The sequence below is a fragment of the Aulonocara stuartgranti genome (genome assembly GCF_965226115.1).
Source record: "Aulonocara stuartgranti genome assembly, chromosome: 1".
Taxonomy (NCBI): Eukaryota; Metazoa; Chordata; class Actinopteri; order Cichliformes; family Cichlidae; genus Aulonocara; species Aulonocara stuartgranti.
In genome coordinates, this window is record NC_138939.1 from 18,506,769 (window position 1) to 18,531,450 (window position 24,682).

General features: G+C 41.6%; 1 protein-coding gene and 1 long non-coding RNA gene across 3 annotated transcripts; one reads left to right on the plus strand and one right to left on the minus strand.

The window, feature by feature from the left end:
- Positions 1-830: 830 nt before the first annotated feature.
- LOC309712278 lies at positions 831-6,125 on the minus strand. Its single transcript, XR_014278230.1, has 3 exons — positions 5,757-6,125; positions 1,053-1,190; positions 831-945 (listed from the first exon to the last, which is right to left on the minus strand). It is a non-coding gene; the product is annotated as an uncharacterized lncRNA (long non-coding RNA).
- Positions 6,126-7,643: 1,518 nt separating this feature from the next.
- LOC309709624 (rho family-interacting cell polarization regulator 1-like) lies at positions 7,644-23,619 on the plus strand. Of its 2 annotated transcripts, none has more exons than XM_082538365.1 (16): positions 7,644-7,815; positions 10,672-10,805; positions 10,935-11,013; positions 11,111-11,134; positions 11,216-11,269; positions 13,504-13,653; positions 13,896-13,959; positions 14,047-14,090; positions 14,172-14,297; positions 16,005-16,153; positions 16,317-16,425; positions 18,842-19,417; positions 19,494-19,741; positions 21,349-21,445; positions 22,118-22,208; positions 22,295-23,619. In XM_082538365.1, exons 2-16 carry the CDS (start codon positions 10,714-10,716, stop codon positions 22,354-22,356), a joined length of 1,965 nt encoding a protein of 654 aa, XP_082394491.1. In that variant the 5' UTR covers positions 7,644-7,815; positions 10,672-10,713; the 3' UTR covers positions 22,357-23,619. The 2 variants fall into 2 exon arrangements, with proteins under 2 accessions (XP_082394491.1, XP_082394492.1); XM_082538366.1 differs by having other exon boundaries at positions 21,352-21,445.
- The last annotated feature ends 1,063 nt before the right edge of the window (positions 23,620-24,682 follow it).

A 24,682-nucleotide genomic window follows, 5' to 3' on the forward strand; every position in this document is an offset into this window, starting at 1 on the left:
AACCAGTCCAGATGTGTTAAACCCCCATTCTTTCTCTTGGCCAGCAGAGGGTGCAAAACTGATTACACTTGTTTGAGCTCAGTAAACAGTTTCCTGCTGAGTTTATCATCTCAGTTGCTAGTTTTGAGTCGTAATCAACACAATATGATGATCGTTTTGTAAACTGGTCCCAGTTCAAGTCAAAAAGGATAAACGACCTTGAGATTGGTTAGATATACCACTTCGCTTATGTTTGGACTTGATGACGCAAATTCAAAACCTTCCGATTACAAGACGAACTCCCAACTCTTTCCCTTCCAATCAGGCAAAGTGATCTCATTTGTTTATCACTCTCTATTGGCATATTCACGTGAAGTGGATTACGCTGGAAACATCTGACCAGTCACAAACATACTGGCAGCAGAGTGATATTTTTTTGTAGTATTATATTTACTTATTTTTTTGGTTTTTAAATATGTTTTTAAAAGAAGAAAGGAAACTCCAGTATTAGGAAAAATTTGAAGTTGCTCACATAATCCAGTGTGTGAATGTGTGTGTGAATGGGTGGATGACAGGTTGTGTAAAGCGCTTTGGGGTCCTTAGGGACTAGAAAAGCGCTATACAAATACAGGCCATTTACCATAATCCAGGCTAAAGGAAATAGTCAGCTGTGTGTGTGTGTTTGCATTTTAAGTCCTTTGGTCAGTAAAACTGAAGTTAACCCTTTTTGAAGCTAGGAAGGAAAGGAAAAAACAAAACAAAAACATCATGCAAGTTAACAAGGCTCATCTGTATCACTAGAAGAACGTGATGGGTTATAGTTTTTTATTTCTTTGACTGCCAGTCCTGGTGCAGTTTAATGACCTGAGAGTAATGTAATATATAAATAAGAACTTAAATGCTGTTTACCTGTAAATTTGTCACATGGTCGACAGAGGTCTGAGGCATTTCCCAGGAATGATGGTACTTTCCAGAGAAGTGAAGTCAGCAGCATAAGTTACCATGGCGATGTACTGCAGTAAGAAGTCTTTGTCTTGGTAATAATTAAAACCCACAGCTAAACTCAAAGTTACCTGGGCATGCCCAAATCTTGCTTCTTAGTTCACCAGTGGAAATGCTCAACATCAGACCTCAAAAGGGATCTCCCTGACTGCTGGACGACATCACTGCACTGTGGCTGCATCCATCTTTTACAAAGTCTAAAGGTATCCCTGAGATTGCGTATTTGACATACAGAGCTAAGAAATGATGGTTTCAAATAGAGCATTTAGATTATTTGTGCACACATGACCTATTTATTAGAAATTTTGCCCATGTTTAATATGAACATTCACCACTATAACAGCACATATAGCTGGCTTTTGTGTATAAATGTGAGAGATGATACAATTGATAACATTTCACATTATAAATGAGTCATAATTTGGACATTATTCTAGCATAACTGATTTACTAAAATACTCTTTTTACAAATAAACTGCTGAAGATTTGTGACCCAGAGTGTATCTCTTAAATTTGAAGCTGTGGATTTTAATTACTATAAAGTCATTAAGATTTTACGTCCATGCTCACACACTCACTCATGGTTTTCTTACACTAATTGGGATCTTTGTGGGATCAGTCTGATCAGCCTCCAATAATAAAATTCTCAACTCCGTTTAATCTTTGGCTTCAGCGAACGTGCAGCAGCAGCAGGATCCAAAATTAATGACCACTTCCATTGCATGTGACTTGTCCCGTGAATTTTTATCATGTGAGAAAGGCACGCTGGGGCCGATTATAAATGCTTTTCACTGCCACTGCTGCCATTTTAATTTACCACATGCCTGATTGAACTAAAATAATCTCATTTTTGTATGTGCACCAACAAAAGGAGTAAACATCTGCAGGGTATTTTAATGCATTACTTTAAAAAGTAGATTTTTTTGTCCTGTTAGTTAGCAGACTCAGCAGCCTCACTTAATGCTTTTGGGTGATACTATCCATGGAGTACTGACATTCACACGTGGCACCCATCTTATTCAAACTGGATGTTTAGTGTCTGCTTTTCTTTTTACTATCGAAGCGTTAGCTCACTAAGGCCTTCAGAAAGGGCTGTGGATGTCTGAGTCTCCATCCATCTATTTTCTTCCCCTTATTTGGGGCCAGGTTGCGGGAGCAGCAGCCTAAGCAAAGAAGCCAGGACCTTTTGTCTCCCCAGACACTCCTCCAGCTTATCCGGTGAATACTAAGGCATTCCCAGGCCAGCAGAGAGGCATAATCTCTGCCCAGGGTTCCATGTCCCAACAGTTAGCCTCGATAGCTGGGCATTGGACCATCAGGGCCTCTGCCCTTGACCACCACCCGGCATACATTGCACCTGCAGGAGATGGCCCGACATGAGTCCAGGCCCATGTATCCTGTTTGAACCCCATGGAATAAGGCCCAGCCACCCTCCCTCTCCAGGCCTGGCTCCAGGGTGAGGCCATGAGAATCCTGTTCAAGGGAGGGTAAACTAAACCTTGATTTCTTCCCCTTGGTTTGGGTCTTGTGAATTGCTCTTCATCTGTCCCATCAACAAGGACAAATTTGCCTTGGGATGCCCTACCAGGGGACAAAAGCCACACACAAACTCCTCCATCATGGTAAGGTAGCCATTCATGGAGGGGTGTTTATGAGTCTGAGAAATAAAACTGTTTGAAATACATCTCCCTGCTGTGGAGAAGACAGTTTAAACTGGTTCAGGACTGGCCACCCTAGCAATTTTCAAACAGGTGGTGGTATATAAATGGAGGTATATAAATACAAGGCCATCAGCCAAAATGCGTACGTCAAACAATAAAGTTGTTCCTTAGTCTAAAAGCGAGACGGAAGTTTTAACCGCTCCTCTCTGAACATTTTAGAAGAAGGTGAAGTTGTGCCAGAAACCTCAGCCCCCACACTTCACCAAGGGATCTGCAAGCAGTTGTTGGCGTCAAAGTCTGGCACAGATTGGGCTTCCATGGGAGTCGTGCCATGAAACAAATCTCCAAAAAGAACTTTAGAGCTAAACTAGTTTGTTAAATCTGTAGGCAAACGCTTGATGCCTGATCCAGACCAAAGACAGTTTTCCAGGATAAAAACCTCAGCCATGAAGCGTGGGGATGCTAAAGCTATACACCTCATCAAAAGAGTGGTTGATGACAATTTAAGCCAATCTGTTTTAAAGTTAAGGTGGTCACCTCAGTCACCTCACAGCAAGAAGGTCCTAGGTTCAAATCCAGTGGCCTGCTGGAGTCTTGCTGTGCAAAACAGCGCAAAAACATGCACGTTAGGTTGAATAGTGATTCTAAACTGGCTGCAGGCCCTGCAATCGACCGGGATCTGTCCAGAGGGTGGATGGATCAGCTTACATGTCTGAAATAGTGTAGTGTCACACTTTTCACTCACTCTCATATGAAAAGCGTATCACAAACTATAAATGTCACACCAAATGAGAGACACTTTGTTTTTAACTTTAGCTAATACCTGAGTTAACACACAGCAGCAATCAGCCAATCAGCAGATGAACTGTCTTGTTAAATTATCAACGAAGAACACTAACTTGCTGATTAACTTACATTTGACTGTTTTCATGTCAGAAATTAAAAACCAAGCAACATTCTTATCTGCCTAATCATACTCATCCTGTTAGTTATAGTGCTGGCATACTCTGGCCTTCAGGTGCAAGTGTCACTGGCCATACACTGCACCTGAGTCTCTTTCTGGCTGTTGTCTGAGGTTTAAAAAGGTGGTTTGCTGCCTATCTTTGACTTTCTTTTATAAGTTATAGACACCCTTTCCCTTAAATCTCTCACTAGGGGTTCTTCATTTCCATCCTTGCTTACAAAAAAAGGTTGAAAAACATAATCACAGGGCCTCTTTGTGTCTCAACAGCCAGAAGGTGGAAGCTGAGGGGGTTTTGGCTACTAAAATAATATAAAAGCCTTTATTATTTATTCCAAACTGCCTGTGACTTCCTGGACCTGGATTTTTAAAATTTCGTTTTTTAATGCCTGTTTTTGGTTGTAATTTTTCCATTTAGCGTTTTCCTGTTTTTCTTCCCCTCTTTGAGCACCAGTGGTTTGTTATGGAAGCTTGTTTCTGCCACAGAAAAAAACAACCAACCAAACATTTGTTGGCATCCAAAAGTCACTTTTTTGTGTTTCTGAGAATTAACTTCTCAGAACTTTGAGTTATTAAGTTGAAAATTTGGGATAATAATTGCAAATTTTGAGTTGTGAATGGCATTTATTTATTTATTTATTTTTTGGTTGGCAAAAACAAGCTTTCATTGTGTGTGCAACACCGAAGGTCCTCCTGTTTTATTGGGTTATTCCATCTCAATTCATAAGATTTCCCACCTGACCATTTCAGATTTGCCTGAAGAAAGGAACAAAAAGAACTGCAGGTAAAAAACAAACAAACAAAACTAAAAAAAAAAACATAATAAAATAAAAAAGTGCATTTCTTAATAAGAATTATACAAAATTGCAGGTCCTTACTGTCATCAGTTTTCTCAAAATAAAATATTTGAAGGGATGAAGGCAGGGGTGTTTTAAGAAATGCTTCTAGCATGATTATTATTATTATTTTTTTTTAATTAAACTACCCAGACAAACACTTGACCTCAGTCACTTACCAAAAAAATCTGGTGTTATTCCTCATTTTCCCAGTATGACTTAAAAAAAATGTCTACAGTATGTTTGTCATCATTTACAACACATACAGTGTGTTTTGTAATGGCACCCAGCACACAGCCTCTCTTCTTGACCAGAAAAAAACTTCCTGCTGGGCTTTGAGGTAATGGTAACTGAATTAAAGCATGCTGCTCTGCCTCTGAAACAATCTTTGCCTGCCCTGTATGAGCATTTTAAAAATTCATATAGGGAAAATTCGAGAGAACATAACAAGAAAGTTAAAATATTTGGTACATAGTGGCATACCTGGGGAATACTGTACGGCAGTTGTATGAAAATGCGCTCTGACGAGCTGTAACTAAAATATCAGGCCCCTGCATGCAAAACTGTGGTTTCTACGGGCCTCCAACTTGGCTGTCAGAGATAAGACATCCAAATATTTGCAGGCATCCATCATTCTGTGTTAACCAGAGCTGACATGTACTCAGTCACATTCATTCCTTCATTTTTAAAAAAATGTTTTTTTGTTTGATCAAACTATAGACAGTAGGAACCTGAAATTTTGCATAGTTCCCAGTAGGAAGTGCATCTTTCTTTGGAATTTCTTTCATGTAGCTCTGGGATGATCAGGTGAAGAATTAGATGAAATAACATGGGATGACTTTCCTTTTTTTTTTTTAAACAAACAAACAAACATATTGCAACAAACAAACACATCTTTTTTTTTTATGGGGAGGAAGGCATTTTGGACCGTGTGTGATATTATATACATAAAATATTAACTTTATACGTGTATATTTTAAGGGGAAACCGTTTTTAAGAGCATTTGGTGTTGCTGAAGGAGAAGCTGTTCCTACATTTTATCACAGGCATGTTAAAACATGAGCCGTGAATGCAGCACATCTGTAAACATCTTACCCAACCATGCTAACCATCCGCGTCCTGCTGCTAAGGCTAAAGGGACACTTTTTTAAAGCTTTTAATAACCTCGTGTTTTCTGTGATGGGAGGACTTAACTAAACTTAACTAATTTAAACTAGCTCTAAACTGTACAATCAGATGTGTCTGCTTGTCTTTTCTTGCGTTTATAATGAACTACAGTTGTGTTGCGCTGTTTAGTTGCGGCGTTATTTAACGTACGGGGATCTTCGCGGCGGCTCTCCCGGTTGTGCCAGCTGCAACGTTTTGTTGTGGAAGTTTGGAGGAAAAAGTGCCACATGCTTTCCCCCACCTCCTCCTCCTCCTCCTCCCACTCCTCCTCACCTCGGTAAAACTTAGACAAACGGTTCTCGGAGTTCCTGCACCTGATAGATTTAACGGCCCAATGAGAGGCTTCACCGAGCCGCCACCCCCGGCTTACGGCCACGGCTGAAGGAGAAGTCGGTACTTCCCTCAGTGCTCTCCTTCCAAAACGTCATATCTGTTTTTTTCCGATGGGTTCACGGTGGCGTCGCCAGCGTAGCACAAGCAGCAACGGAGAAAACAGTGACAGACAGAGGGACATCCTTGTTGCCACAGCAACTAACAGAACCGCGATTCCCGGTCTGGGGAACATTTCAAAATAAAAGCAGAATAAACGCAGGATTTTAACTATTTCTGCGTTTTCATGTGCCCAGTAAGCGACGTTGTTTTGTTTGGTTGTGTGAGTCTTAAAATGCGACTAAGTGCTCAAAATACGTGTTTGTGGAGACTGGTCTATAAATATAAATATCTGATATAACAGAAATGGAGGCATCTTCCTGCTATAGCTGGTCATTTTGATAAGCAAATTATTAAAAGAAAACAAAACAAAAACTTTGGCACAAGTTTTATTATAAGGAGGAAAAAAGTCAGTTGAGAAAGACTTTGATATATACTGTATGCAACAGATTTCTGCTTGTTTGTTTTGAGGATGTTATGAGAAGTCAAATCAGGAAATTGTTGTATTGTCCTGTCTAAAAACAGATTAATGTCTGTTTACCTTTTGAAATGGCAAGTTGCCATAATTTGATAAGTTAAATATGGAGATGAGGCATATTTAAGGAAGGTGGAAATAAACAAGTATTTACAGATTGAAAAAGTGGAGGTGTGGCTACAGACAGAATGAAGGTTTAAGGACAAATTGATGTCTGTTGTACAATGGGCCATTAGAACAAACTGACTCTTTCAGTCTTCTTTTTTCAGCTTTTCTCTTTAGGGGCCACGGCCACCAGATAATGTCCTCACATGTCCCCCTTCATTACATCCACCAATCTTCTCTGTGGTCTTCCTATTTTCCTCCTGCCTGCGGCTCGATATTCAGGATCCTTTATCCAGTATATCCACTTTCCCTACTCTGAACATGTTCAAACCATCTAAGCCTAACCTTTCTAATCTTATCCATCCTTGTCACTCCCAGTGAATTCTTTAGCTCAGGCTCCTGTCTTTTTGTCAGTGCCACCATCTTCAAACCATAGTAGGTCTCACTACCATCTTGTAAACCTCCCTTTTTACAATTTCTGCTATCCCTCTGTCACAAATTACCCCTGACACTCTTTTCCACCCACTCCACCCTGCTTGCACTCTTTTCATTTCCTCTCTTGTGCACTGTCCGTTCTTTTCGATGGCTGATCCCAGATATTTAAAGTCATCAACACTCTTAAAGCAAGCATAACCTCTGTAGTGCTCTTTCTAAACATGAAGCCACACTGCTCCTCACTGACCCCCCCATGGCTCAGTACAATGTTTAAATTCTTTAAAGACAGTATGATATTCAATTTTCATAATAAAGTAATAAATAAATTATTTACAAATAAATAAATTTGTAAAGCTCTATAGTTCTTAGTATTTTCCACCCCTCTGCTATTTGCTTCAATGCAGTTACTGCAAAATAAATAAAATAAAATACGTAATTGTCGTGTTGTTTTAGGTTAATTAGAGGTTTCCTCCCGCCAAAAATATAAAACTGAATAAAACTGGCTTTATTTGACTTGGGTAACAAGCAATTGTTTGGCATTGCCAGTCTGTCTCCTGGACCAAAGCAAGCTTTAACTCTGAAAAATGCGAGCCGGAAGTGGTATGCGGTGCTTGCCGTTGATTTTACTGTGAACACAAAAAACTGCGAAATCAAGGAGAAGGACAGCGCCCCGAATAACTGTAAACCTCTGCAAACTGCGAGCGGCACTGTGCTGGAAATGGGACCGGGGTCGTGTCCTCCGGGTGGTCGGACTTTAAAAGAGAGGTAGGGGGGCTTCTGTTTTTATCCCCAAGGTCACAAGCAGAAGCCTGGTCATTTTCTCTACATGGACATGAGTCCGTCCGCCGTGAAGTTGCCTTGCAGTGATGTTGTCGAAATGAAATCCGCTAGCAGGCTCCACTTTGTCCCTGTTTTTTCCCCCAGCCGCTTTCGGTGTTGTGGTTTAGCGGGATGATACTTTAAGGAATAGAGGGGGTTAGAGGGAGAGAGAAGAAGGCGTCCTGGTGGAGTTTTTGTGGCCTGTGATGAGCTCCGTGGGGGCCCCGGTGGGATATGTGTGTGTGCGGAATACGAAATGTGGCACGACGGGCGGCTTACAAGTTTTGCGGGTGGGACTCCATCCCCGGGCTGATGGTGGAAGTAAAGAGCAGGGCTGGCCGAGGCGTGTTATCCGACTCAGTGGCCTGCTTTCTGCCGGGTGAGGCTAATCCAGTAATCTGTAATAGAGGTGGTGGCGTTTCATTGTAGCACCATCCTCCTCCTCCTCTTCCTCCTCCTCAGAAACCACAGAAACTACGGATGAGCGCTCTGTCTGCACAGTGGGAGCGACATGGCTGTTTTTGCTCGTCTGCTTCTTAAATGCCCCATAATTGGTCGATTAATTGAAGCCGTTATAATTAATCAGTCGGTGCGTTCCTCCTTATGTGCAGTTTTGTGGTAAAATACACACTTCGGAGCAGTTTTGTTCAGTTTAAACCAGTTAAGATACCACCTTTACCTTTACCCGGTACCTCTCCATAACCCGCTTTATTTTCAATTATGGAGCATTATAGCTTTAGTAATAAAGACATTAATCAAAATACTATCGTTATGTTTAGTTTAGTTGTGATCGAATCGCCATATGTGACAGCTCCAACCTCAACCCTGTGTTTTGGAGAAGAGCTAAAGGACTTTTGATGAGCTTCCATTATAATATACCTCATGCAGTTGTTTTACTTAGATCTATAGGGTACATGTTATTATTTATTAAGGCAATTTGCACTACCTCTTACACAATGTCAGCTTTATTTTTAGTGTTAGTTAACTAACTAACTTATTTTGACTTTTGTTTTGTCTGTTGTGTATTAAATTTCTTAGGAGAAGGCCCAAATTAGGCACCTGTAGCACTTTAACTTTGTTGTTTATTTGTCATGTTTATCATGTTGCTGTAACACAACAGTTCCGTTTCCTCATTAAATTATCTAACTAGCTATCTTATCTCCCTGACTACCAAGAAGCCTTCAACCCCCATTCTTGTTCTTTATTTATATACTTTTTCTATTTATTTAAGTTATTATCATTATTGTTATTAAGAAATGTGACATATTCTGACCATATAAAAAGCTTGTAGTGAAGATAAAAATGCAGATTTTTATTTGTCGTATTAAGCTAGCTATATGTGTTTGAGCATTCAGTGCATTAAAGTTATTTATTTTATTTTATTTTTTGGTTGTTTTTTTTTAAACAAAGCCCTGGTCTTGTGAGGTGTTTGGGAACAGTATCCTCTTTGTTCCCCCCCTGCTGCGTGGAGAGGATTAATCCAGCTAATCATCTCTAATGTATGTAGGGGAAGGGATAAAATCACATCTGATGGAGAGGACACTGAGCGACTGGGTCTCGTAATTATCAATATAACCAAAGCCCGCTGGTGTATGACATATTTATGTGAGCGTGCAAGATGTGGGTTTCCCTCTGTCTCCTCTGTGTGTGTGTTACCATGATGACTTTGCACTTTCATAGCCAAGTCCTGCACATGTTTGGCTAAAGGTGATTGGTGGTGGGGATGTTTTATCCGTGAAAAACTCTTATAGGGCGTTACACCTTTTCTTTGCCATGTTCTAAGCACGATCAGCTCCAGCTAATCCCCCCTCGTGTGCAGCAACTAAGATTAGTGGGTTTAAGTGGACCCCCCCTAGTCCCTGTGTGAGAGGAGGAATAAATTCAGGGTGTATACGCTCATATCATATCACTGGTATTGATTGTGATTAGGTTTTGATTGTGTAATCTGTGAGAAACTGGTGCCACAATTCACTGTGTCCTGTGCTGACTCATTCACAGACCCCATGTGTTAATATGGGTTTGGCCCCTGCTTGGCGGATTTACTTTGGTTTTAAGTCTACAATCTCTTTTGTGACTAGTTTAGCTCGGGCACGACCCTCTCTTCCTAAAGTTTTCCCTGACGGCAGCAGCGTCGCTCTAATCTGCACCTTTACTAACTTAGCTCGGCGCGGTGAAGGGGTGAAAAGAGATGGTTTTCGATTCTCGGGCCAAACGTCTGTGTAGAATTTCCTGTGTAGAGTCAGCCGTGAGACTTCCTGTATGTACTGTGGTGTTGGATGTGGAGTGGAGGGTGGGTGGAGTGGCAGGGAAGGAAGGGGAAGAGAAGCACAGGCAGACTGCACTCGCTGCTGTTGTCAGCCATGGCCACTGTGGTTGTTGCTAACGCGAAGCTCGCCGTCTTGCAGACAAAGCAGTATGGACACACTGAGGAAGTGAAAGAGGGGATTGCATCCTCTTTTTTTTTCTCCTTTCTGTTTTCTCTGTGCTCTTAGCTGAATCACTGATTGTCTTAAAGGAGCTGCAGTCAGATACAGTGAGGAGCGAAGCTAAGAGGGACATTTTGTTTCTAATATCTGCTTTTTGTGTAACTGCAGGACATGTTCTTCAGTCTGTTAAAGCCACAGTGCTGCACACAACTCTCCAAGCATGTTTCAGCACTATTGATATCTCTTTAATCAGCAGGTGGGCAGCACCCTTTCTGCCCTACTTGCCTGTTTTGAATGTGCTTAAACTGAATGATCCTGGTGGCCTCATCAGAAATCATCCCATCTATCGCTCTCTTTCTTCCTCCCCCTCCTTCAGCACCGTTTGATCCAAGAGAAGCGTGCCTTGTAAGGAAGCAGGATGTTCACAGGCTCCACCAAACTGCCACCCACTAAAACCCCCCAGCCCGAGCGGCTGGATGAAGTGTACGCTGCCTTACGCCGAGGCCTACAGTGAGTAAACACATTTCAGGCTCAGTTTAGGGATGGCTGCCAGGTGGAATATCTCTGAACACGCAGGAAACAGCTGGGCCTCTTTCTTTAGCATAACGAAAGCAAAGATGATTTCTTTTTCGCCATCAGGTCATACCTGCAGGTCCACCAGCTGGAGCTGGACAGCCTGGGTCAGCAGATCAGAGAAAACAAGAGGAATGGTCGCTTGGTGAGTCAAACCAGTCGGACCAGTACTGGGTGTGATCAGTATCATCATCCGTTGCTTTGATTTGTGTTTTTGATCGGTGTGTTTTTTTTCTCTGCAGGGGTCTTTGTATGAGTTGGATAAGGTGAGATTCAGGCAACGAAACTGAAATAAATAATTTTCTTTACTAGTTTGGCAAGTGTAATAATCATATTCTCCTCTGCAGCACGTGAAAGCCATTGAGAGGTTCATGCGTCGCTTGGAGTTCCACCTCAGCAAGGTGTGTATTTACACATTCAACCCGTAATGAATGGCAGTGAGGGAAAGGACAACAGGCCATTGAAAAGGTGCTGCTCTGTATAATTCAGTAGGGCATTTTAGCATCTTTCAGCACATCACATCAAAACAATACATTATTTTTAATGGCTGCTGTGGACCAGTGTCTTTGTTCACTCACTGCTTGGGAGGCAGCTATTTATAGCAGCAAGTCCCTGATAAAGCCAGTTTGTAGAGATGCCAGGATACCAGATACCCAGTACCAGTAGAATTACATGATTCCAGAAACAAAAACCAAATGATTACTCCTTTATTAAAAAATCATTTTTAAATCTCTGACATGGTGACGGCACTCTGTTTATTTGAATTGTTAACATTATATTTTGGAGACACGACACAGGCTGAAATGTTAGGTTGGTTGCTCAGTAACCTGCTAACATTACCTTGAGGTATAAAGTTTGTTACATTAGCTTAAGCATTTGTATAATGTTCGCTAGGGATGGGTTATAAAGCCTAAAATCCAAACTTTGAGTTTTGTATCTAAAACGTTGCATTCATCCGTGTATTCTAAATTTTACTGCAGGTTTTATTTAAGCCTTTTGAAATAGGATGATTGCTTTTGATACACCCTTTATATCCAAAAAACTCACAAAAATACAAGAAACAATACAACAGCCTAAATACTTAAGCTCCCACCCCTCGTTGAACGCCACAGAATAAAAATGAGTTTTAAGCTTTACTTTAAAAATGTGCAAGGTGGGTACAGCCTAGCATGACCTGCTCATTCCACTGTTTAGGGCCTAAAACATAAAACACATTAATAACAAAAATAACATTTAAAGAAATATTATACATTTCAAGAAAATCTGTGATATTTCTGATACAGAAGAAAACATTACTGAATAATGTTTTATCAATGCCTGGTACAGGCAGCAGCATTTATAAGTGTTAATAAATGAGTTCCCACATTTCCAGTAAGGTTCTGTCATTGATGATGCACTTCCTAACTTAAAGTACAACTCTACTAAAACAAGCTGCAGCATTATAGTGTAATAGTGGTGACACAGCACAAGTCAAATGTTAGCACAGAAATGGCCTGGGTAGGGTTTTCCCCGGTAACTTTAGGTCAAAGTATAAAATACATGCTTAACTAATATAGCAGTGCACACTTTACCAAACAAAATGCTAAATATGCCAGAATAACATCATAAAGTACTTCCTTATCTGACTCATAATGCTTTTTTTTATCAACAAGTCTGTTTGAGCCTAACCAACACAAGAGTTTTAACACAAAGACGGATACCGATATGTGTCATGTGTGTTTCTTGCACATGACACATAAAACTTTTCCCCTAGAATTTGCCATTTATTTGTTCATTTATTGGATCAGCTGACTGTTGTGTTTGTGGCGTTCCAAATGTGGTGCTGACAGAGAAGCTGCAGGCTGATGTGGTATTGATGTCAGCCTGCTGTGCGAGCTGCATTGCAGCATGGACACTAAAGTTTGTGAATGTAATAACTTAAGAATGAAGCGACGTAGGATTTTGAAATTCACGCCACAGGTGCATCTACAAAAACTGTTGGGCAAGTTTGAATACTTGTGAATTCTAGTGACTCCAACCTCAACTTTTCTGAAAATCACCTAGGATTTTCAAATTTATGCCATAGGAGCATCTAATAGGATGCTGAGTGGTTGCATTAGTCACCACCAGTATTTTTTAATTTTCATTTATCGGACGTTATCAGTGCTGCTACTGACAGATTGGTAGATGGCTAATATTAGTCGAAAATATCGACCCTGAAGATAGACTAGAAAACTTGTAGACCTAGTTTGCCTCCATTAGTTCTCCAACAATGGCCGCCTTGCAACACTCTGTACTAAAAAAGAAAAAGTACCATCACATTTTCAGAGTTTTGGTAGTGAGAGGTGTTTTGGATCTTTTGACATCCCTGGTTTGCACTGCCTGATGGCCACACGAAAAAGCAGAGATTAAGATTTGCTGGTGGAACATGTAGAAGTTAAAGAGGAAGCTATTTTCTCAGGAGGTGGTGGAGACCAAAACAGAGCAAAGGGGATGCTGAATATCGGATTTAAATTCAGCAGACAACTCCCAAAGGACGCTAATGTTGCTTTGTCACTCATTATATAACCTGCAACATTTATGAAATATAAATTAATGCTATTTTGTTTGATTAAACCGCAAAGGCACTAAACTTTTGTAATGTTTGCATTTCCAGGTTGAAGAACTGTACGATGCTTATTGTATACAGCGGCGACTGCGTGATGGAGCTAGCAAGATGGTGGCAGCCTTTAACTCTGCCAGTGGCAGCAAGGAGGCCCGAGAGAGTCTGAGTGAAGCCAACAAGGGCTACAGGGAATGTACAGAGGCAAGTAATGGGTGTGGTTCTGTTAGATGTTTCTATCATAACATGATTGTTTGTGTGCTTTGGGCTGAAGTGAATGACTAGTGAATTACCGATTAATCCAAAACCAAAGAAAAAACACATCTAAGAAGCAGAAAACATGAAATATCTGCCAAATTGACTAATAAGTCGCTAATTTTTTCGGCTCTTAATTTAATAGGAAGCTGTACAATATTCAAAGCTGTGTCTGCTTTTTTTCTCTGTAGCACATGTGCTCACTTGAGAGCGAATTAGAAAGTCATATGGGAGAATTTCATGTGAAGATGAAGGGTGAGTCGCTTTCTTAGCCCATGTGACTTCCCATTTGCTGCACTGTAAATGAGCTCAATTCTCACTTCTCAGTTTCTGATGTTTCAGGATTGGCTGGATTTGCACGTCTGTGCGCTGGTGACCAGTATGAGGTAGCACAAACACACAGGCGCACATTTTTATTTGCGTATCTGCGTCACCATTATCACACCCACTACTTTTGGCCCCGGCAGGTTCTGATGCGTTACGGTCGCCAGCGCTGGAGACTACGAGGCCGCGTAGAAGTCAGCAACAAGCAGATGTGGGATAGCGAAGAGTATATTTTCCTGCCTCTCATCACAGAACTGCTGTCAATCAAGGTAATGATACCACATTTATGTAAATCTTATGGAAAACCTGCAGTGTGCTAGTTCATCTTTTACTAACTCCTACAGCCATTTTAATATGCAAAACACTACAAACAGTTTGCTAGTAGGAAGTGTTATAATTTTTTGTTTTTAAGCAAATGACGGATGTTATTGGTCCCCAAAGGTCAGAAAGTTCCAATAACAGCGACTGATCACATGCTCTGTGTACAGAGGGTGTATCCTCCCACCTGAGTTTGTTTCCAGCCCTGACAATTTACTCCACTCCATTCTCTCCCCACGTTTATTACATCCAGCTGCCTCAAAAAAAAGATCAGCAAATCAAAAAAAAAGCAGCTCAACAAGTAGAAAGGCGAAATAATAAAGTAAAGTCATAAATAAGTAAAATAACTCAGTAATATTCATGAAAGTCAATCGAAGCAAGAAAATAAACCCATTTTTGGGTCAGACAGGTACATAGATTACAATATGGTGAGACAGAAGGACCACAAGGAAAAACATGTAGAGCAAACATGTAAAACATGTATGTCTTAAAATACAATTTTGTACCATCTTTAATGACTTTAAACAGCAGGCTGTGCCAGTGAGACATGAGAGATTGTTGAAGCTGTTAAAAAAATAGGCGATGATCAGTGAGTAGCAGTATGGCCTTATACAGATGTGATTGATGGAGACATGTCTAGAGAAGGCATGGGAGAGGAACTGTGGTACCACATGAGAAGGATGTGAGGGTGGTTAAGGTCACGTATGAGGACAGAGACACAGTGGTGAGGTGTTTGGTAGGAGGGACAGATGGGTATAAGGTGGAGGTAGGATTACATGAGAGATCAGCTTTGAGCACCTCCTTGTTTGCAGTGGTGGTGGACAGGTTGACAGGTGAGGTCACACGTGTTTGCAGACAACAATGGGATTAGTAGTGAGAGTAAGGAGCAGGAAGAGCGTCTGGAAAGGTGGAGGTATAAAAGTAAAGGAGATGAAGAGGAATAAAAGTCAGTAGAAGCAAAAAATAAAATAAAATACATATGTATCTGAATGTAGTGGTGTAAATAGCTGGAGTCACCCATCCAAACAACAGGAAGTGTGAAGAAGAGAGTTCAGGCGGCAGCGGGAGGTACAGGATTGGACATCAGTACATCAGAGAGAGCTTAGAGACAAAAGTTAGAGGGGCGAGGCTGAGACGTTTCAGACGTGCAGAGGAGGGATGGTGGATATATCGGACAAACGATGGCAGAAAAAGCAGCTCAGTAAGCAGAGAGTGTAACGTGTAGCAGACAGTGTTTGAAATAAAGATGAGGATAAGGACGGATGTGCTGGGTTATTTCATGAGGTAGTTAGATGCTTCCTGTAGCAGTGGAGCTGAACCGTGATCTTTATCATGTTTTGACTACACTAGAAAAAAATACTTGTTGGTGGTCAGTTTGGTTTGTCACATACGCCCAGAATAACTCGCTAATATATTCCCTGCTGTTAGACACGTGATTCATTCACTTTGTCTTTGTTTTCTTCTGTTGTTTGTTTTTTCCATGTACAGATTAACAACTTCCAGACAGATAATTCTGTAGTCATAATAAAAGTAATAATAACCTTTACCCTTGCTCTTACACACGTTCATATATGTGTGTTTGTATCCACCTCTGAAAGCTTTAGATGACCACATGGTCTCTGCTCTCACGATGGGGTTTGTATTCTTCTGTTTCTAAGGTGACGGAGCTGAAGAGCCTGGCCAATCACGTGGTGGTGGGCAGCGTGTCCTGCGAAATGCTCGATCTGTTCTGCCCGCTGCCTCAAACACTCGCCGTGGATATCAATGACCTCGGGACAGTAAAACTGAACCTGGAGGTCACCTGGAGGTATTCAGACCTGCTACACACACACACACACACACACACACACACACACACACACACACACACACACACACACACACACACACACACACACACCTCAGTTTACATGTGCAGCTTTTTTTTATGATTATTCACACGTCTTTTGTCTCGTTTCTTCTTTCTTCAGTCCGTTTGATAAGGATGACCAGACATCTTCCTCCAGCACAGTTTCTAAACGCCTGCTGTCCAATCAGAGCCCTCCAGACACACCTTCTATGCGAGAGCAGGTGTTTTATGTGAGTGACAACATGAGAAACATTCACCAACAGCTTTTTCCACTAACAACTTCTCCTTCACACCTGTTCTCCTAACATCGCTCGGTCCCAATTTCTATAAATCAGCTTCTTGCATTTATGCTAAACTGATGGGTGTCATTACTGTGGTTTCACTGGCCTGTTCTGTTTCAGCTGCTCCCCGACTGCTTCCTCTGTAGCGGTAGCGCTGATGTGTGTGAGGATGTTCGCAGAGGGTTGTGTGGGTGTGGTCGTGATGTGCCTGAGGCGAGCAGAGTGAACGATAGCCGTAGCGAATTGTGTGACAGCAGCAGTATGTTGGAGCGGAGCTGTGGTCCTTGTAGCTGTTTAGTAGTGGTTGAGTAGAATTCCAATATGTTCCTCCTCTTCCTCGCCTCGATGAAGAGCATGGCTCGGTGTAGGCACTGGCAGAGCCGCTTGCTGGTCAAGGCCTTCCACGGGGTGGCGGCGGACAGGGCGGCGACCTTCCGTTGTGAACTCAGCCATGCAGCGCCTCAGTTCACCACAGCAGAGTCGGTGTGTTGGGATGTAGTCGTAGCTTTAATATAGTTTATAGTGACGGAACAATTATTAACTAGTTTGTTAATATCCAATCAGATCCTAACCCCCCCCCCCCCTCAAAAAAACCCAAAAACTGATTGTGTTTAATTTTTAATTCCAACTGATCCAAGTTTTGTTGCGGAGATTTGAGTTTTTCTTATTTAATCAAGAAAGTTCAGTGTTTAAAGTAATGACATTTCACAAGTTACCAAGGTCCCAAAATTGTCCATCAACATCGCCTACACACAATCTTGCTATTGCTGGGTTGGACCCTCTTTTACCTTCGTTACCTCCTTAATTCTTCATGGCAGAGATTCAACAAGGTGCTGGAAATGTTCCTCAGAGGTTTGGTTCATAATAACATGATGGCATCCCAAAGGTGCTCTCTTGGATTGAGATCTGATTGTGGAGGCCGTTGGAGTACAGTGAAGTTATTGTCATATTTAAAAGTTCCAGTTTGAGATAATTTAAGTTTCATGACACACAAGCAGTTGTTTTTATAACATCAAAGCTTTCAGCAGAGACAGGATGTGGTGGTCATGAAGGGATGGACATGATCAGCAACAATACTGAGGTAGTCTGTGGTGTTTAAGTATGGTTGGTTGTTGTGAAGGGGCTCAAAGTGTGTGGAAAAAAACATAGCCTCCACCGCCAGAAGCACTCTGAAGCGTCGACACACAGGATGGGTCCATGCTTTCATGCTTCCTTCAAATTCTGACCCTGCCATCTGAATGTGGCAGCAGGAATTGAGACTGATCAGGCCAGGAAACATTATTCCAGTCTTCTGTTGTCCGATGTTGGGGTTTCCTCAGTTTCCTTTTGATAGCTAAGAGGAGCAGCACCAAGTGTGGTCTTCTGCTGTAGCCCATCTGCTCCAAGGTTTGATGTGCTGCCATTCTTCTCTGATGTCTGGCATCAACAAAGCATTTTCAGCCAGAGAGCTGCTGCTCACTGGATAGTTTCTCTTTTTCAGACGGTTCTTTGTAAATCCCAGAGATGCTTATGTGGGGAAAATTGGTGCCAAGCCCATCTGGCACCAAAACCACACCATATTTGAAATCATTTAAATCCGAGCTCTTCCCCATTCTGATGCTCAGTTTGAACATGTGATTGGATGATTAGAGATTTGCATTAACGCAAAGTTGAACAGGTGTAACTAATGAAGGGGCTGATGAGTACATGTTACACTGGTGAGAATATTAGCAAAAAAACTGAGTGAGAAACCTAGGACACTGCATGCTCGTACAGAAGCATCTCTGCTTTATCACCTGTTTTACTCTAAATAGAACTACATTTACAAAATAAAAATATTACGTCTAATAGGACCAGAAACAAGTGAGTTCATATGACAAACTCATCAGTGGAGCTTTTTTTCATAGATCACTGTGACATCAGCTTTACTTTTGTCCTGTCTTTCTCCCCTCAGACCCAACATTCATGTTACGTGGCCGGCCCTCCCTGAGCCCGGTTCTGTCTGAAGTTTCTTCCTGTTAAAAGGAAGTTTTTCCTTCCCACTGTTGCCAAGTGCTTGCTCACTGTCCGATTGTTGGTATTTTCTCTATATTATTGTAAAGTCTTTCTCTTCCAGTCTAAAGCACTGTTGTTGTGGTTTGGCCCTATCCAGATAAAACTGAACTTTTCAGGGGATCATGTCCAACTTGAGAAACTGTGGCTTTGTTTTTGTGAAAACCCTGGAAACAGTCAGATTACTTTAGTTGAATGCTTTTATCTTTAATCTTCCCCCATTTAAAGCTTTAAGGATATAATTTAATGATAGGTGTTCAGTTAGCATTGTGCTGCGTATCACAGTACAGGTGATTTAGTTTCTTGTTCTGATCTCGTTTCCTTTCATCTCTAGTCTCTGCTGAAGCGTCAGGGGGAAATGGAGAATGGGACGGTCTGGTCCAACTCCTCTGAATCCTCCGATGACTCATCCAGTCCAGCACTGGCTCATCACGCTCAGAGACTGACGGCGTCCAACTTGCTGCAAACCACTCTCACCACTCAGCTGTCATTCACGCCACACAAGTCCAGTGCATCAACGCCCTCGCTCTCATCCAACCAAGAGGAGGATGAGACCGAAACCGGGGAGGTTTTTCCTCAGACGAATGGCCATCTCCAGGCTTCCTTCTCCCACGGCCTCGCCAGTGAGAGCAGCCCGGATTGTACCGCAACTGACAGAGTGTCTGTCCAATCAGAGGAGCTCTCTGAAACCTCGGCAGACCTGAGCTGCTCCTGCCCCGACATCTCTCTGCCTCCTGCGGCGTTTGTGCCTGCGGAGGTGAACGATGACGCGTCCGTGGACTCGTTAGCCCGGGCTGAACAGACTGAAGCACAGACAGACACTGAAGCAGCAGCAGAGGAACACAAGGTAGACCAAAGTCAACCACACCAGTCCGTCCAGGAGATGAAACATGGCGAGGACGCTCCAGCGGTGAGTTCAGGAATAAATTTAACACATTCGTCTATAAACAGTGACGTATTTAACTCCTCCGTGTGTTTCTCCTCAGCCTCCTTTCCCCACATCTGCGAGTTTTAACCAGGAAGTCGAAACTGCCCTTGAAAGCTTCGACTTTCTCAACTGCTCCGATCTTGATGAAGAAGAGGAAGAAGAACAAGAAGACAGAGGAGAGAAAGAAGAGGAGAGAGGAGAAAAGGAAGAGCAGGATAATAAATGTAAAGAGGACCAAAACAAAAAGGAAGAGGAGGAAATAAAGGAGGAAGAAAAGAATGCAGAGAACCTGTACTGTGGAGGAAGGTCAGTCAGTGTGGGGACAGAAATGTTTGTCGACCGTGTCCACAACTGTTAACCTCGGTTTCTTTATAACAGACTATAAAGCTCCACACCAGCAGGTAGGAGCTGGTGTGGAGCTTTACAGTTAAGTATAAACGCAACTTTAAAAACTAATCATTAACCAAACTCAGAGAAACATGGAGCATTTAGGAGCTGATGAAACCGGAGATGAGAGACCCAAAAAGAAGCAAAATGAGAGGGAAAATCTTTGAAGATTAACATCAGGAATCGTTCTTGTGTCTCCATTTCTTCCATTGTCTTGAACATGTTTAGATTTTGATCCTCAGAGGTCATCGTGGCAGTAATTCTAGTTTAATCATCAACAGTCAGGTCTCCTCAGTACAGTACTACAGTGTTTCCAGGTATTTGGCAGACGGATATTTCCAGCCATAATCTGCTGTGCAAATGCTGTTTATTATATTTCTTACTGTGTTATGAAATATCACAGCTTTGTTAACAATACTGTAGATGTTTAAAGTTCCTGATATCTGTGACTCTGAACTAAAAGGCAGAAATGTGAAAGTTTTATTCTGACTCTGTTGCTCGTAATAATTTAATGTGGCCGCTAATGTATACACGTGTACACATACTGTATGTCAAAGATGGACGTGGCTTACCAGAGGGGGTGAGGGGCAACTCTCCCCTCCCCATCTATATGGCTCTCCCTTTCCTTCAGTAGTTTTTGAGCTGCTCAACATGGCAAACAACAATCAAATTAGAAACTGCTGTTAACTTTCAGCACTCACAATCCGTGGCAATAGGACTTTGGGAGGAGGATCCCATTTTTTTTAAAGATTTTATTACATCACTAAGCTATTTGAGAGTAAAAACTATCATTAAACAACTAAACAAAACAGAAATGAACCGTATTCAGAGTCTCAGGAGCCTCAGAAAAATCCTAGAAATATTCCTGCTGTGTGTCAAACACACTGATATCAGATTTCCCTACAAGAGTGAGCTGTGCAGCTTCTTCTTTCTACCTGTTAGCAGCTACACACTGCTGTTGTGATATCCTGCAGTTATTCTACCTCTTTTCTTTTGTTTTTGATTTACTAGTGGTTGTGAAGCTGCTGCGACAGGCTGATATAGAGGAGCTTTAAAACTGCTGATCTCAGTAAATCCAAGTTTTCTTCTTGCTTGTGTGGATATTTGCAGACCTGGGCAAAAGTGGACTCTGGGCTTGACATAATCAAAGCAGACTGTTTTCCTAGGAGAATCTACTGTAGAGGAATATTTATTAAACTGACAGCATTTTGTGGTGTTGAAATTTGGGATTATTTCATATTTTTAGCTTGTTTGTCCAGTTTCAAAGCACCAAGGTGGTGATGGCCAAAATAGAATTTCAAAAAGAAACCAAATGGCTGATGTCACAATGCCTGTGCATCTTTTTTATACAGTCTGTGTGTACACATATATTTATGTGAGCTTCTTTACGGTAAAACGTAACCGTGACGTTCTGTCTCAGAAACAGAAGTAACTCTAAATCGAGAGATCCAGGCTGAACGTGATACTGTGTCAGTGAACAGGTGCATTTATGTCAATGTCACAGCATTTTGTTTTGTCTCACTCAGCAGTGATGAGGAAGAGGAGGCTGATGGTCTTGAGATCCTTATGGAAGCTCCAGAAGGATTTAGGAACTCTGATGAAGATCGTTTCTCTGAATCACAGGTAAACAGACTATAATGTTCTTTAATGCTCTTTGATTGTTTTAGGTGTGGCGATGTGAGACGTTACATCTGTGATTGTAGCTCGTTAACGGCAGCATTACTATTTATTGCACAGTTTTCTTATAAAAATGCAGTGTTTTATAGTTGCTGTGGTCCATCCCACTTTAACTCTGGAGCTGTGTGTGTGTCATCTGTCATACCAAGTCTGTTTCTAGGTAGTGTGCACAATTTTGTTTGCACAGTGACAATAAAGGAATTTGACCTTGTAGAGTAAGAGTAGAATTTTGGGACATAATTATTCACATTGTGTGTTCAGCATAAAGCCTCAATCATACTTTCTATGTTTGTGAATCTGAGTTGAGTGACATAAATTTTATCATCTCACATGGGGTGTTGCATGTTTGCTTTTTGTGATCATATTGACGCGTCCATGGAGAATACACCACTAAAGAGAGGAGCCGAAAGAAGCGTATCAGAGTGCAGGGGGTGTAGCAATCCTTAACGTGTTTTAGTGCACACAGTTCATAATCTAAGAGGGTCGGTGCATATTCTAAATGCATGATGCATATATACATTCATGTTTTATGGTCACCATCTGATGTAGGTAAACTGAATCTATAAGGTGCTGCACCGTGCTGCCTTTACCAATGAAGAATTGTGTTTTATTTTTCAGGAGTCGAGCGTGGGAGACGTGCAGGATTTGGGTCATATAGAAATTTCTGAGGGTAAGGAAGAGGAGCACAGCGAGGGAGGCGAGGATGACGGTGAGGAGTCAGTCAGTAAACACAGGTGGTAGTTCTTCAAACTGCAGGTGTGAGGGGTTTAATTTTCCCTCTTTTTAATCTCACAGGAAAGGATCAGGAAGAGGGTTGTTCTAGTCCCAGCCAGGTGGACCTACCTGACTTCGAGTGAGACCACGGATCCACACTTAAACCATTTCTCCCACTCTGGTGCCATCTGTGTCCCTCTTACACTGCAGGATTGGAGGCCTTGAGGATGTTCCACTTACTGCTCAGACAAACAGGCTCCTCCCAATCACGGTGGAGTTTGTGCACATATTCGCCTTGTTCTCACCAGGAATGATAAACCTCGAGGTTTCTATACCTCAGTCGTGACTGTAAACACACACACACATACACACACACACACACTTCCTCCTCTTCGTCCTCTGACAGTAATCATACTTTGAACGCAGACTTTATCATGTGCTCTGGGTTAAAGTGGGACCCCACTTAAGTTTACACTTTCATAAACTGCTCCTGTCATGTGAAAAAAAACATTTCAGGAACAGCTTAAAAAGCGGCCTTTTTTGTTTTTTTTAAGTGATCTAATCATTTTCAGGTGGTTTTATAATTTCAAGTTGATGTTTTTCAAGCTACAGAGACGCATACAATCAGCTACCAAGATGCATTATAGTGACTTCAGAAAAAAAAAAGAAAAAAGAGAGAGTATTTGTGGATATGGAAGAACTACCGAGGTATTGATGTTCAGTGTTAACTCTCTGCACAGCCCGGAGCTCTTTCATTGCGAGACAGGGCTTCTTGAGCATGTGATGTTTGTCTGAAGACATGAAGTCATTTCCAAAGCAGCAATGTACCCTGAAAGTGAGAATTTTAGGCTTTCAGAGACAGTTAATGTTTAGAAACACACTCGGAGTGAATTTAAAGGTCAAAATCGTACCAGCGCCTAAGCTGTTATTAGAAATGAACACTTGAAGGATAGCAGAAGTGCGAAACTGTATTTAAACCTGCATGTGTAGCTGCCTCACACACACATACATACACACACACACCGCCAGCATGTCTGCATTACAAAGCTCAGCTGATCAGTTTAGGTGTGTAAGCTATGCTCCGCTCTGAGAAAGCCATCCGGTCTGTGACTGTGTCAAAAAAAAAAAAAAAAGAAGCCGCCTCACGGGGGCGATATAGTCCGTCATGCTTTACATGTTTCTTTAACAGCCTCGTCATTCAGAAAGTGCCTCAAGCGACGTTTAGGTTTTAAATGCCACGACAGGAGAGATCAGGCAAAGAGAACAGTGTTTATTTTCTGAATTACTTTGAGTGTGCACAATAAGAGATATTTACTGTTTCATATAAAGAATTGTATATGTCTTGAAATGTCGAAATGTTTATGTTCAGAAATGTTTAAACTTTATAAAGGTTTCTTTAAAATTAACACGTGCTGCTGTGTTGAATGAATCAACTTTAGTCTCGCATGTCATCAGGAATGTGAAAGTATTTTATGTCCCCAAAATAACAGGAAAATGTACAGATGTCTGTTAGGGTGAGACTTTGTTACCTCTTAACTAGATACCGCTCAGTCATGGTTATATGAGCAGCCTCCCACCAAAGGCTTAAAGTGACCAAAGTGGGATTGTTTATGGATATTTATACTTCCTGTTGTTGCATTTTTACTTTTAAAATTGTTTCTTACTACAAACTAACCAGCTACTTTATAAGTATACCTGTTCAGCTGCACAAGTATCTAATCAGCCAGTCACATAGCAGCAACTCAAATGTATTTAGGCAGGTACACGTGAAGTTTAAACTGAGCATCAGAATGGAGAGAAAAGGTGATTTAAGTGATGTTGAACATGCTGGTCTACTGGGATTTTCCCACACAACCATCTCTAGAGTTTACAGAGAGTCGGTCAAAATATAGAAAATATCCAAAGGGTGAAAATTCCTTTTTGAACACCACACTGACCCTTAAAGCAGAAGATCACACAGGCTCACCAAAACTGGACAGTAGAAGGTTGGAAAAACTTTGTCTGGTCTGACGAGTCAACAGTTCAGACTGTTGGTGGTATAAAAGGTGTGGGAGATGTGCTCTTGGCACACTTTGAGCCTTTAATACCCACTGACTGGCATTTAAACACTGCAGACTGACCGAGTATTATTGTTGACCATCTCCACATGACACATTTTTCTTACACTCAGGTTTTAATTTTATTGTAAATTTTTCCCTGTCTGCTCTCTTCAAACACAGTAACATTATTAACTGATACAGACGTCTCAAGGCAGAAACTCGATGCCCTCAGTGGTGATGAAAACAGCTCATTTGACAGAGACTGGTTATGGTTACTAAAACAGTTGGGTTGTGTGAGGGTTAAGCTTGGCAAAAGTCTCAAATAAAGAGGTCAGTGTGTGTTTGTGTAATTCCTGTGAGCCAACAGCCTCAGCCTTTCTCAGCCTTCTGTTTGTGAGCTACGACCAATCAGAAGAGTGGAGGTAAAGTA

Coding starts and splice junctions, on each gene's coding strand:
- LOC309709624 (XM_082538365.1), top strand. CDS start 10,714: ATGTTCACAGGCTCCACCAAACTGCCACCCACTAAAACCCCCCAGCCC. Junction 11,135..11,215: donor CTTTGTATGAGTTGGATAAG/GTGAGATTCAGG, acceptor TCTCCTCTGCAG/CACGTGAAAGCCATTGAGAG. Junction 14,091..14,171: donor GCGCTGGTGACCAGTATGAG/GTAGCACAAACA, acceptor TGGCCCCGGCAG/GTTCTGATGCGTTACGGTCG.